The sequence below is a fragment of the Natator depressus genome, chromosome 1, assembly GCF_965152275.1.
Source record: "Natator depressus isolate rNatDep1 chromosome 1, rNatDep2.hap1, whole genome shotgun sequence".
In the NCBI taxonomy this organism is placed as follows: Eukaryota; Metazoa; Chordata; order Testudines; family Cheloniidae; genus Natator; species Natator depressus.
Window position 1 is genome coordinate 281,415,728 of NC_134234.1, and position 15,352 is coordinate 281,431,079.

Here is a 15,352-nt window from a genome sequence, read left to right on the forward strand (position 1 = left end):
CAAGTTCTCTTCTGTGGCCCAGGTTCTCTGATCAGATTACATCTCCCATATTGCTCCACAGTCCCCTCTCCTGGTGAGGGGAGGCAGTGTGTCATGGAATACCTTGCCTGAGGTGTATGAGAAATGAAGTCAGGTTGGGGAGTCCAGCCCATAGAGTAGAACAGGGACATGAGATACCCAAACTACAACTCCCAGGAGGCACCATGGTGGTATATCTACATTAAAAGATTTCAGTTTTTGGCCAAACACTGGGGGGAGGTGGGGTGGAAATTGGTTTTCATGCATCTGGTTTGTAGACCAATAAAGCCTCACATTTTCTGCATACACTTTGACGAAAAAAGTTATTTAGTTGAAAACCCAAATTTTCCATCAAAAACAGCTGAGACAGGAAAAAATTCAACCAGCCCTACAAACAACAGATGCCAAATCCTCAGACCTACCGCAAAGCCCACGTTAAAAAAAAAAACCAACTTTGGGTGAAATTCTCACTCCCCTTATGTCAGTAAGAGTTCTGCCATTGACTCCACCAGAGAAAAGATTTCATGCTTTGTGCAAAGGTTCTCCACTGGAGTCTAGCAAAAGAAGTGGATTGTCGAAAGGGCTGAATCAACATAAAAATTTAGAAAATTAAGTTATAGTCATAGTTGATTTTAATAACAAATGAATAGGACAAGGTATACTTACGGTTCTGGCGTGTAGAGAGGGTCAGAGCCATGCCGTACATATTGAGTGCAGTGAAAAACTCTATAGGCTAATCCTGCTAAAAAATCTCGAGGAGACAGATATCCAGCAACTGGTCTCACCGTGAAGCCAGACCTTTCTAAAGTGGAAGAGACAGTGAAAAGACCAAACTGGATACATCAACACCTGAGAGCAAGCAAGGATTTGTAGTTATTTATTCTGTCCGAAACAAGGCACTGAAAACCTTGGCCAAAAATGCTATACTATTTGCACCCACCTTGCACTGCTAAAATACCCTTAATTAAAACAGCTTGAAGTAATTCATGGCTTAAGAACTTTTACTAGAAAAGAAGTCAAGTCTATAGTGAGTAATAACATCATGAAATGTCTGTTTTTATGTATGGCACCAAACAAGAACAATATAAAAGTTTCCAACACAGAACCTGAATTCTGTGAAATATGATGTAAATCACCTTTACTGAAATTAAACTATATAAAAAAAATAAGCGTACATTTAAAGTACTATCTTATAAATTATTTAAACATATGGTGACATGAATATATCAGATGCTCATTTTTACATTTAATAATGCATTCCTTTGTCAGATTAGTCCTACAGGGGAGTTATTTCAAACTCACAGTGACTTTGAACAGGCCAGTTCTTTCCCAAGTTCTCTCTCTACTCATTAGTGGCTGTTTTCAAGGTGTTTACAGGAAAATATTCCAAGTTCAGTTTCCACAAAAATTGTGGCTGCTTTGACTGGTCTGAAAGTGTATTTCTGTAGCTCTGTTGCTGTTTTTAGCTTCTCATTAAGAAAAAAAGAATCATGATTCACCATTCCCTCAGACCAAGAGAACAATATATTAGTGACTTAGGAAGATATGACCAAACTCAAAAAGCAATGAGCCAATTGTTGCTGAATGCTGGCGACCATAAACAAGAGGTAAGCATGTAGCAGGGAAGAAGGAAATGGGTACAGTTATTCTTTCATACCAAACAGTGTATTTATTTTAAGTTAAAATTCTTCCATATACATTTAGGACACCACTCTTCCTTACCTTTTTTTGTATGGCACTTATAGCACAAAAGATTTTTGTTTTATAAACATTTGTAGGATATTATACACTTGAGCTCCCAGGATTGCTGCAAGAGACAGCAGCATGTTCCTGCCCTTGAAGTTCTCAAGATATCTTTGGGTATGTCTACACTACGAAATTAGGTCGAATTTATAGAAGTCAGTTTTTTAGAAATCGGTTTTATATATTCGAGTGTGTGTGTCCCCACAGAAAATGCTCTAAGTGCATTAAGTGCATTAACTCGGCGGAGTGCTTCCACACTACCGAGGCTAGAGTTGACTTCCCGAGTGTTGCACTGTGGGTAGCTATCCCACAGTTCCCGCAGTCTCCGCTGCCCATTGGAATTCTGGGTTGAGATCCCAATGCCTGATGAGGCTAAAATATTGTCGTGGGTGGTTCTGGGTACATGTCGTCAGGCCCCCGTTCCCTCCCTCCCTCCGTGAAAGAAAGGGCAGACAATCGTTTTGCGCCTTTTTTCCTGAGTTACCCGTGCAGATGCCATACCACGGCAAGCATGGAGCCCACTCAGCTCACTGTCACCATATGTCTCCTGGGTGCTGGCAGACATGGTACTGCATTGCTACACAGCAGCAGCAACCCCTTGCCTTGTGGCAGCAGACGGTACAGTAGGACTGGTAGCTGTCATCGTCATGTCCGAGGTGCTCCTGGTCGCCTGTGTGAGGTCAGTCAGGAGCGCCTGGGCAGACATGGGCACAGGGACTAAATTTGGAGTGACTTGATCAGGTCATTCTCTTTAGTCCTGCAGTCAGTCCTATTGAACCATCTTATGGTGAGCAGGCAGGCGATACGGATTGCTAGCAGTCCTCTTGTACCATCTTCTGCCGAGCAGCCATGAGATGTGGATGGCATGCAGTCCTTCTGCACCGTCTGCTGCCAGCCAAAGATGTAAAAGATAGATGGAGTGTATCAAAACAAGAAATAGACCAGATTTGTTTTGTACTCATTTGCAAACCAACCCTGCCCCCCGTCTAGGGGACTCGTTCCTCTAGGTCACACTGCAGTCACTCACAGAGAAGGTGCAGTGAGGTAAATCTAGCCATGTATCAATCAGAGGCCAGACCAACCTGCTTGTTCCAGTAAGAACAATAACTTAGGTGCACCGTTTCTTATTGGAACCCTCCGGAAGTCCTGCCTGAAATACTCCTTGATGTAAAGCCACCCCCTTTGTTGATTTTAACTCCCTGTAAGCCAACCCTGTAAGCCATGTCGTCAGTCACCCCTCCCTGCGTCAGAGCAACGGCAGACAATCGTGCATCTGAGTTGAGAGTGCTGTCCAGAGCAGTCACAGTGGAGCACTCTGGGATAGCTCCCGGAGGCCAATACTGTCGAATTGTGTCCACAGTACCCCAAATTCGCCCCGGCAAGGCCGATTCAAGCGCTAATCCACTTGTCAGGGGTGGAGTAAGGAAATCGATTTTAAGAGCCCTTTAAGTCGAAATAAAGGGCTTCATCGTGTGGACGGGTGCAGTTTTACATCCATTTAACGCTGCTAAATTCGACCTAAAGTCCTAGTGTAGACCAGGGCTTTGAGGGGAATGGACAATGAAAGAATTAGAACTGACAGACTGCTCTGAACCTTGAGGGCAAGCCACTAGAGGGCTCAACATCTGCATCTTCTCCTTTCATACAAGGCATGTTTTCATCAGAGATGGGGAAGAAGGGCTTTTTCAAAAGCAAATAATCATTTAGGCCTTGATCATTCAAGGAAATTCCCTGAAGGAGAACCTCTGCACCTTTATGGGGCCCTGTTCACGTGGAGCTCATTGCAGCGCTGGGACCTTGATACGTGTATATAAAATGGGTCTGTCACTCCAAAACCAGAACTTCAAAATTGTACTGGAATCCCGCAAAGTTCATTTGGGAATATTCGAACACATCTGGATAAATGCATTCCCACCATCTGCAACCCTTGGCATAGATACAGATATTGTAATGAACGAGGATGCCTGAAGTCATCTTTAAATTCTACTATCTCAACATTTCATTCTTCCTCCCCACTAGGAGGAGCTACATGAGAAGCAGCGTTCCTTCAGTGTGTTCATAACAGCACAGCTATCTATGCTCACCACCCGTGTCACACCACAAGACCTTCCTCTACCTCCAGTATAATTTTATATGATGTGTAGCGTGCAAACTCATTTAGGTGTGCTACCTAGCCACCTTTCTGAACCTCCTACATTCCTATTAAAACAACTATCACTCACTCCAACAATTTCTCTCCTGTGGAAAACATTGCAATGAGTGCGTGCGTGTTGACTAATGACCTGATTTAAAATCCACGGACATCAATGAAATTTGGATCAGGTCCTAAGAGAAGACAACATTTTTCCATGACATCATGGCTATTCAAAAATCAAACATGAACCTTACCTTTAAGAAAAATAGAAACATCTTCCAGTTGGGGTACATTATCCTCTCTATAACCACAGTACTTGGTCAGCAAAGGGAAGTTTTTTAAATATTCACGACAAGCATGAGTGGGATAGAGTTTTGTGAGTTCCCTGAATACTGTCCCCCAAGTTTTAATTTCTTCAGCTGTGTACTCCACCCTGGGAATGGGTTGACCACTAAAAAGAAGGAGAAATATTCTTAAACACATAACAGTTGCTAGACTGATTTTAGACAGTAAATTCTTCGGAGCAGGAACGTCACTTCCATGTATCTTTTATTTCTACATCAGTAAATAACTGTGTGCATTAATGGTCCTATCTAAATAATAAAAACCTGAAATCAAACCTTCTGTTAAAACAAATACAAATATTATTGGGATGTTTCCTGACATTGCTTTTGTTCTATATTAATAATAAATACATTGTGGTATCAGGAAGGACTCCTTGCACCACATAAACCATGTATTTCTGAACGTGAGGCCACTTATCCTTTCATACTGGCTGCATGAATATCATGATTCAGTTCCTTTGTTTTCTCCCTCTCAAGCAATTTCTGATCCATGACAGAAATTGTATCTGTCACCCTAGACTACTTTCCGTAGTGGCCCCTTGTGAGGAATTTGCCAAGTGCTCACTTAAAGTCCAAACAATTAAATCTACCAATTCTCCTTTATAAACTCTTTTGTTGAGGTGCCCAAAGAATTTTAATAGATTGGAGAGGCACACATCTCCTTAAAGAAGCTGTGTCAATTTGTCCGTATCGTATTAGACCACACCTTCAGAATTAGCTGTCTGGCATCCAGCTCAATTTAGGATGGAGGGCACCACTAAAATGCCTGTAAGCCACCTTAATGCCCCACCCATCCTCAGGCTGCCAGTCTGATCCTGAAGAGCATAACAGCTGCTCCAAGTTGTGTCAGCTGCAATGGACCTATGGGGCTGTTCTATCAGCCAAGGATCACCAGAGCACAATGCTCTAGCCATGTCCCTTTTTCTGCAGCCACACTCTATGCTGGGGAAGCATGAGATAGAGGTTGGCACAGATCCAGCAACATCACTAGAAAATTCCCTGCAAAAAGGGAAGCCTCATCTGGCCATGTAAGCTGGCTTCATATCGGCTTTGTGTCACTGAAGAGGTGCAAAAAAGCTAAGAAATTGGGGCATTTTAAACTTGGGTGTTTTGTAATTTATTTGTCGTCCCAACTAATTCATTAGGCCCTGGCTTAACATTCATTCACCTTTAAATTCCCTATCAGAAGGTGCATCCTGTCTATGTGAGTTTGTTCTACCTGTTCCTCCCTCTTTCCATCTCATCATGACACCAATTTCCTCAGCTGGAGGATCAGTGAAGCCAGTTCTGAGTTGAGCCTGCTCTCTCACGTCTATACATGCCACATCTACAAATAATTCCATCTCACTGCCATCTTCCACTCAGCATCTCTGTCCACAGGCTCGGAGGCCCACGAGCTGCTTGCACCACAAGGAAAGTGGCGATGGTGCATGATGAATTTGCAATCTGTGCAATGAACAGGGTAGCCCCAAACCTGAATGATATGTTGCTGAACTTTTACTACCCTTAGTTACAGTGGAGGCTTTACTCAGGGCCGGCTCTAGGATTCTTGCCGCCCCAAGCAAAAAAAATTTTGGCCGCCCCCGGCTCTGCCCCTTCCCCAAATCCCCAGCCCTGCCTCCTCCCCCAGGCGTGCCACATTCCCCCCCACTTTGCTTCCTGCAGCTCCCCCCCCGCAACCCCCAGCCCTAGCTCACCTCCGCTCCGCCTGCTCCCCTGAACATGCTGCCGCTCCGCTTTTCCCCCCTCCCTCCCAGGCGAGGGAGGGGCAGCGCGTTCAGGGGAGCAGGCAGAGCAGAGGTGAGCGGGGGGGGGGGAGTAAGGAGGGGTAGAGAAACAGCTCCCCGCCCCAGCTCACCTCCGCTCCACCACCACCGCCTCCCCGCTTCTCCTCCCTCGCTCCCTCCCAGGCTTGCTGTTTCGCGCGGGGCAAGCCTGGCGGGGGGAGAAGCAGAGCAGTGGTGGCGCGCTCAGGGGAGCAGGCGGAGGCGAGCTGGGGCGGCGGGGGCACCTTTCTAGGGGTGACATGGCCGGTGCCGGAACGCCGCCCCTAGAACTCTGCCACCCCAAGCACCTGCTCGTTTTGCTGGTGCCCAGAGCCGGCCCTGGCTTTCCTCCAACTGACGACTAAGGGTGACCAAGATTTTATCCATCTCTAAGTTAAAAGATGAGGGGTTTTTCCTGGCTAGCCACCCAAATAAACACATAGGATCTCGGATGGGATTGTACTTGGGCGGGGTTAGCCTATGCCACTGCCTGGGCCACCACAGTCACACTGCTATTTGTAAACAGACTAGCTTGGGCGGAGGTCGCGTGTGTATGTCTACCCAAGCTGGGAATTACATCTCCCAGCCGCAGTACAAATGTACCCCACCCAGATGGCTAGGTCAGACCAACCTGGAGCATTTGGTAGGTTCGTATCTATGTAAAAAACACGAGTAGGCAACAGTGAACAAGAGAGTGTAAGCAGGAAAAAGAAAATGTACTCTGTAACTAATCACAAGATACAAATGCCCTCCCTCCTCCCCCACTGTATAGTTATTAGCTTTATAGAAAAACATCATAACTTTTTACAGGCTGTTTTAAAAGGTTTTTTTTTCCCTCTGTCAAGTTGGTTTTTTCTACTCTTTTTTTTTTTGTTTAAATAATCAAAGTAGATACAAACAAGAAAAATGACAAATCTAAAAAGGGATGCATAAAGTTGAAAAGAAAAAGAAATTAATATGTGCCTTCCCCTATGTGCTAGGACTTAGGCCTCTTACAAATAAAATTAGAATGTGATTGAAATTCGTTTGACTTGGAAGCATGTGTGACAAGAAAATTACAACACAGCAGGTATTTGTAGGTAGCGCAGAAAAATTACTAACTCCTGGGGATGGTAATGAATTCAAAATATAGGCTTGATTTGGCAAGACAAAATTAAAAGTATGTAACTGTTGTATTTGTATGTGAAGGAACAGATACCATTAACTCCAGAGAAATTCACTACATCAATCAGAGTAGTGTTAGCAAGACTAATAAGGGTACTCTGCAATCTCCAGAATAAGAAAAGCAGAGAACAAAACAGCATATGACAAGAACGGAAAACTTAGACAGCAACAGGGAGAGTTTGGCTAACTTTAGTTTTCCTATTACCAAGCCAAATCCTGAAGTGCTAATTCACTCTTCACTTATTTGAAGTCAATGAGACTAACGAATGAGCAAAAAGAGTTAGCACTTAACTACATGGCTACACTTGCAGATGTAAAAGCGCTTTGAGTTAAACCAGCCTTCAGAGAGCGCAATAGGGAAAGCGCTGCAGTCTGTCCACACTGACAGCTTCAAGTACACTGGTGTGGCCACATTTGCGGCACTTGCAGCGGTGCATTGTGGGCAGCTATCCCAGCATGCAAGTGACTGCAACATGCTTTTCAAATGGGGTGGAGTGTGACAGGGAGTGTGTTGTGTGTATGCAGGGGGCTGAGAGCATGTCAGCATGCTGTCTTGTAAGTTCAGACAGCAGCAGACCCCCCTCCAATGCCCCTCCCCGCCTCTCTCTCTCTCTCTCTCTCTCACATGGCATTCCACACTAATGTTTGCTTTGTCCCGGAGCAGATAAGCAGCCGGCTGTCAGAAACGGTGCTTTCAAAGGGCATATCTGCATTCCTGCAGCAATTCAAAAACAATGACAAGAGTGGCCACTTGACTTAAGGGGATTATGGGACGTTTCCGGAGGCTGATCAGAGTACAGTAATGCAACACCTCGTTCACACTGACACCTGGGCATTTCAGCCAAGATGCAGCAAGCGTTAATCTTCTCACTGAGGTGGAGTACCAAGCCGTGAAGTCAGAGTGCTCTATGTGCCTTGCCAATGTGGACGGGTAGTGAGCTAGGGCGCCCGGGTCTGCTTTAATGTGCTCTAACTCGCAAGTGTAGCCAAGCCCTTGGAGGTACATCTGAAATACTATTAGCAGTGTGGAGACGAATGAGGGGTAGAAAGTCAAAAGAGGGCTGGGCACCTGACTACACTAGGGCCCTTTTGAAAAAACCATCCTTAATTTACTATTGAGCCTGCACACAAAGTCAAGGACCATTCTCAAAACAGCTGATGTACACAGGAGATCAGACTGTCCCATAATTAATAATTACGAGATGGTCTTGTCACCCAGCCACACCCCATTAAGGATTGCACGTACCAGTTACTCTGCATTTGGAGACCCACATACACACACACCCCCTCCAAAAAAAACCACTCAAAAACCCAACAATTTTGTGACAATAATGACATGAAAAAGTAACACTAAGAAAATAGCTAATGGATTTTTATCTTCTTTTAATATGACTTAGCATCTGGAAACAAGGGAGAGAGCCAGCACCATGCAACTAGCCAGCACCAATCATACCACAAATTGCAATTTGTGAATCAGTACAGAAGATATTAGCTCGTGATTTAAATATTAATCAGACCATGGTCACTTGATCTTAACAGCTCAAAGGCATTTTATTTATTGATGAGTTTTTCATGTTGGTGGGGAACAAGTTATGAAATATCTCACTTACCCAACTGTCCAGATAGCAATAAAATATTTGCAGAGTAACATACCTGATACAGAAAAAGCATGAGCCAAATATCTGGCACCCCAGGAAATTCCCCAAAAGGACTGCTTAAGATTAGGCCTAAAATGGTCTCATTAGCTTCCAATACCAGAGAATGGGGAGAGGAAACTCCACCAAAATATGAGGAAGCAAGAGAGAAGTGTAAAGGAATATGCTACATTTTTAACTGATCTGGAACAAAACTGAATGAGGCATATATATAAAACTGTGGGCTAAATCCTGACTGAAGTTAATAGTAGACTCCCATTGACTTCAACAGAAGCAGGCTTGGGCCTTTTTGTATGAGAACCTTTCTTTGTGAGCAATGGGAACAGAATCTGGCCCTAGGGAACTTTTGTAAAAAAACAACAACCAGGATTCCACTGGTTATCATCAACTACAGGAGGATTATAAAAGGGCCCAACTTATGTGCACTGGGTGTATATTGGTATAATTCCATCGACTTCACTGTAATTTGCACTGAAGTAACTTTGAGCAGGCTCAAAGTATTCTTTGCCCTGACTACTTGACTTCAACCTGAGAAAACTTTGTACTAAACTACTGTAATTGATGTTTGCATGCACCTGCTAAGTCAGATCCATCATTTTCTGTATTTTATAGAGGGGTAAAATAGGTCTTATAGGTCACCATAATAGAGGCGCAACTTAAATGTATACCCCAAATTAAAAAACATAGTAAGAGAACCAAAAAAGAGCTACTGTGGCTAAACAACAAAGTAAAAAAAAGCAGTGAGAAGCAAAAAGGCATCCTTTAAAAAGTGTAAGTTAAATCCTAGTGAAGAAAATAGAAAGGAGCATAAACACTGGCAAATGAAGTGTAAAAATACAATTAGGAAGGCCAAAAAAGAATTTGAGGAACAATTAGCCAAAGTCTCAAAAAGTAACAGCAATTTTTTTTTAAGTACATCAGAAGCAGGAAGCCTGCTAAACAACCAGCGGGGCCACTGGACAATCGAGGTGCTAAAGGAGCACTCAAGGACGATAAGGCCATTGCGGAGAAACTAAATGAATTCTTTGCATTGGTCTTTACGGCTGAGGATGTGAGGAAGATTCCCAAACCTGAGCCATTCTTTTTAAGTGACAGATCTGAGGAACTGTCCCAGATTGAGGTATCATTAGAGGTGGTTTTGGAACAAATTGATTAATTAAACAGCAATAAGTCACCAGGACCAGATGGTATTCACCCAAGAGTTCTGAAGGAACTCAAATGTGAAATTGCAGAACTACTAACTGTAGTCTGTAACCTATCATTTCAATCAGCTTCTGTACCAGATGACTGGAGGACAGCTAATGTGACGCCAATTTTTAAAAAGGGCTCCGGAGATGATCCCGGCAATTACAGGCCTGTAAGCCTGACTTCAGTACCAGGCAAACTGGTCGAAACTATAATAAAGAACAATATTGTCAGACGTATAGATGAACATAATTTGTTGAGGAAGAGTCAAGATGGTTTTAGTAAAGGGAAATCATGCCTCACCAATCTACTAGAATTCTTTGAGGGGGTCAACGAGCATGTGGACCAATGGGATCTAGTGGATATAGTGTACTTAGATTTTCATAAAGCCTTTGACAAGGTCCCTCACCAAAGGCTCTTACGCAAAGTAAGCTGCCACGGGATAAGAGGGAAGGTTCTCTCATGGATTGGTAACTGGTTAAAAGATAGGAAACAAAGGGTAGGTATAAATGATCAGTTTTCAGAATGGAGAGAGGTAAATAATGGTGTCCCCCAGGGATCTGTTCTGGGACCAGTCCTATTCAACATATTCATAAATGATCTGGAAAAGGGGGTAAACAGTGAAGTGGCAAAATCTGCAGATGATACAAAACTACTTAAGACAGTTAAGACCCAGGCAGACTGCAAAGAGCTACAAAAGGATCTCTCAAAACTGGGTGACTGGGCAACAAAATGGCAGATGAAATTTAATGTTGATAAATGCAAAGTAATGCACATTGGAAAGCATAATCCCAACTATACATATAAAATGATGGGGTCTAAATTAGCTGTTACCACTCAAGAAAGATCTCGGAGTCATTGTGGATAGTTCACTGAAAACATCCACTCAATGTGCAGCGGCAGTCAAAAAAGCTAACAGAATGCTGGGAATAATTAAGAAAGGGATAGATAATAGGACAGAAAATATCATATTGCCTCTATATAAATCTGTGGTACGCCCATGTCTTGAATACTGTGTGCAGATGTGGTCGCCCCATCTCAAAAAAAGATATATTGGAATTGGAAAAGGTTCAGAAAAGGGCAACAAAAATTATTAGGGGTATGGAACGGCTTCCATATGAGGAGAGATTAATAAAACTGGGACTTTTCAGCTTGGAAAAGAGACGGCTAAGGGGAGATATGATTGAGGTCTATAAGATCATGCCTGGTGTAGAGAAAGTAGATAAGGAAGTGTTGTTTACTACTCCCCATACCACAAGAACTAGGGGTCACCCAATGAAATTAATAGGCAGCAGGTTTAAAACAAATAAAAGGAAATATTTCTTCACACAACACACAGTCAACCTGTGGAACTCCTTGCCAGAGAATATTGTGAAGGCCAAGACCGTAACAGGGTTCAGAAAAGAACTAGATATATTCATGGAGGATAGGTCCATCAATGGCTATTAGCCAGAATGGGCAGGAATGGTGTCCCTACCCTCTGTTTGCCAGAAGCTGGGAATGAGACAAAGGATGGATCACTTGATGATTACCTGTTGTGTTCATTCCCTCTGGGGTACCTGGCACTGCTATGGTCGGAAGACAGGATACTGGGCTAGATGGACCTTTGATCTGACCCAGTAGGGCCGTTCTTATGTCTTACTATATTAGCTTTGAATTTGGCTGTCTCCCACACTGCAAGCAAACAAATGCATTACCTGTAGAACTGTCACATGGCTAATTGTTGAAGCATCCTGTCTTGGAGGACTAAATAAATCATCTTGCAGTGCAGGACTTAAGATATTTCTAATGCTCCTATCTATGTATTAGCTATGGCTGGAATCAACGATCTAGGCCTTTTTCCTCGCAAACATTTTATGATTCTATCTCCTGTACCTCAGGAATGTTCTCTCAGCTGTGTATGTGCAAACAGGGTAACACTTCTAACAGCTTGTTTTAATCCTAGGTAGTGACATAGACCCTCCAGTGAGTGTGTATCATGTTCCTCTGCAGACACAGAAATCTCAGCATGTTTAGGCTTGCTTGTTCCTCTGTCGCTTTCAGGTTCCTGTTAATATAAGTTTTGAAATGGCTTATTTCCCTTCTTCGTACCATAGATTTTAATGTTTTTCCTTACTTCTGTGGATTATATTATTTGCTTTGCCCTTTCACAGTTCTGATAAGAAACTCAGAGATTTAATACTAACCTCCAGTGGGATTCCTGCTGCCTCTTCAATAAATCTCACATACTCCTATTCTGTTCTAGAAGTTATTTTCCCAATCAGCTGCCTCATACCTCATCCTGTCTTTTCAAATTAATTTGTAACTGACCATTTCCCCACTTTTGCTTTATGTTCTGGCCGTATAAGTTGGTTCTCTTTTTTTCTCTCTCTCTCTCTGGGGCTGGCACATAACTATCACCCAACTCCCAATACACACATCCCTCTGCTTTCCTCTACCTGCCTTTGAGGCCTCATTCTTCCCCATACATCAGACTGGCTGGCACTTATTAATTGGTCAGAGGTGCAATGTAAGGCTTTTATTTCTCTTTCCCTCGCCCATTGCCCAAGGACTGCATGTGCCAGCTCTGCAGCACCTCCTGCTACCAGCTACTCCTATTGCCAGCTAACAGAGATCTCCTTTAGCTAAAGTGCTAGCTAGTGTTTTAGGAACTAAGTATCCCTAGGTCTAGAATCAGCATTCTACTCCCAGCTCTGCAGACATGAGTGTGATTTATTTTGTAATTCTGACGGTTGTACAGTTTGAACTCTTATGAATCTCAGGTAAAAGGTATGAAGTTTGTCTAATTAGGCAAGTACATTGTGCATACAGGAGGTTAAAACTTGTGATTTCCCTTCCACAGGACATTCTGACATTTCAAAAAAGTTTGCATTCTGAATCAGAACGAAAACTAGAAATTCCAAATTCCCAGAGGAGAGGAAATTCTAAAAATATTTCATTTCAGAAAAATCAAAGCCTTTTCATTTGATTTTTGCGAAACAAAAACAGAGCAGCCAGTTGTCCTGACTCAGGATTCCTTGCATTGCCACCAACTCCTCAGAGAACAGCCCAGGGCAACCCCTAGGTTGACATGAATTCCCCACTGTGGAGCAGGGAGTCTATAAACCAGGGGTGGGGAACCTTTTTTCTATCAGGGGCCATTGACCCACAGAGAAAAAAAAAATCAATCAGTCAGAGGCCACACACAGTCCCATTGGGGGGGGCGGGGCATGGAGGCTCGGGGCTTCCCCCCGCAGCAGGAGCAGGTGCTTGCGGCTCCAGCCCCATGGGGTGGAGGGGCGCGGACGCTCAGAGCTTTCGGCCCACGGTGTGGAGACTTGCCACAGGCCAGATGTTCCCCATCCCTACTATAAACCCTGAGAGCCCCAGCTCCAGTTAAGCCTCCACAGCTTCCAGGGTTGCCAACCTCCTGGCTTCATGGCTGGGAATGTGGACGCCTGAGAGCCCCATTTTAAGCCTGCCTGCCTCTGAGCCCTGAAAGCTTCCAGAGTCTGCAGCTCTGAGGCAGCCCCACCATGCCAACTGCTTCAGAGTCAAGGACAACAGGACTTCCAGGCTCGTAGCAGCTCTGGGAGTCCCAGCTGGAACCTCCTGCTGGGGACCTCGGGGCGTCCAAACTTCCTGCCATGCAGCCTACGTCTGCCTGTGGCAGAAGTTCATAGAAATCTAAATGTTTCCATGAAACATTTCATTTTGGACAATTTAGCATTTTCTGATGAGAAAACACTTAGAAAATTCCCAATCCGCTCTAATCATGCAAACACTTTGTATGATGCTGCCCTCTAGTGGCTGTTCTGGAGAGAGAAAAGGGATTCCATTTGTAGTGGGGGAACTCTTCTTTGGCTCAAGTGCTAGAGGCCTATGTTCTGGAGTGAAAAGACCAGGGTTCTAGGCCAATTACAGGAGGCGTCTGTGTCCATGGCACATGGGGATTCATTTCATTATAGGATACGCAAACATTTGTAAAATAGCTCCTTACATTAACCTAGCCAGGAACATAAATGGTGACAATGTAGCACTTAGCCTCTAAACGCCTCACTTGCTTATAGTTATATTGAAAATTATATGATTTCAAGCTTTTGGTTTGTCATTTGTAACATATACTAAACTGGTCAAAGATCAGTGGCTCACTTCTCTTTTCCAAAACTTCATGCTAACAGAATTAAGTGGAGTGGAATTTTTTCTAACTTAGCAGCACAGAAAAGAAATATACCAGTACTTACTATTTATAACTCATGGCAACATCCACAAAATACTTTCTTCTCTGTCGATATACATTGTCCTTAAATCCCTTAAGAAAGGAAGACGAGATTAATTTATAACAAAGAGAAAGAAAATTAGCTGTAAGAATTTTAAAATTAATCATTAAAGTGTTTACTTTGCATTTAATTATATTGCTTTCTGATTAACAGCATCTATTTTAATAAGATATATAATAATAATAAAATAAGAGAAAAATAAGCTAGTGTCACACTTCCTCCAAAAGGAACATTTCCAGGAGAGGTGCTATGCACTACTGCCATCACACAGCCAAAAATATTAAGTATGGGAAAACTGGTTATGACTCAACTTCAGCCCACCCAAACACCTCCATGACCTGACTGGAGTCTCCCAAGCAGGCAAAAATCTGTGTTCTTGGCTCATGCACCACACTTCTTTCATGGCTTGGAAGCTGAAGTGCCTCAGAATTCATGAAGAGCGTGTTTTGAAGATGCTACTGTGATGGCCACCATCTTGGCTATCACGCTGGGGACTGAACCAAAAACCTCCAGAGCTAAAGCATGAGCTGCTGCAGCTTGCGCTAAAGTCCTATAACTGTGGCTGTAACGGACTTATTTTCTTTGAGGATCAGCCGCAGAGGGAGGTATGTGTAACGTAAACACCTGTGGGCTAGACTACTTTCTGTTATTCTAAACCCCATGCAACATTTCTTCTTTATACACAAAACACTCAGACACACTTCACTTTTCAGGCTAAGTAGTAAGTGTCAACTTCAAAGGCAAGATTGAAGTGGGTTTAAATTTAATTTCAAACAAGCATAGCAGCCCAAAAAGTATATTTGCACTCACCCCACTCAACTGGGCAGTAGTGTAACCAGAAAAAAAATACCACTCTCCTCTGTCACTATGCATGGACAAAAACACAAAAATGATAGAAAAATGGCTGTTGATCCACACAGCTTCGATTCATAGATTTCATAGCCAGAGGAACTATTTGTGATCATCTAGTCTGACCTCCTGTATAGCACAGACTAGAGAACTTCCCTAAAACAATTTTTATAGCAGAGCTTTTAGAAAAACCTCCAATCTTGATTTAAAAATGGTCAGTGATAGAGAATCCCAC

General features: G+C 43.3%; 1 protein-coding gene across 3 annotated transcripts in view; it reads right to left on the reverse strand.

The window, feature by feature from the left end:
• Positions 1-15,352, reverse strand: part of TPH2 (tryptophan hydroxylase 2) — a 72,622-nt gene that overhangs the window by 43,186 nt on the left and 14,084 nt on the right. For all 3 annotated transcript variants that reach the window (XM_074942037.1, XM_074942039.1, XM_074942038.1), the window contains exons 5-7: positions 14,233-14,300; positions 4,150-4,346; positions 685-820 (exon numbers count right to left, since the gene is read on the reverse strand). In XM_074942037.1, the coding sequence (XP_074798138.1) occupies positions 685-820; positions 4,150-4,346; positions 14,233-14,300 (401 nt within the window). The remainder of the gene's footprint in view (positions 1-684; positions 821-4,149; positions 4,347-14,232; positions 14,301-15,352) is intronic.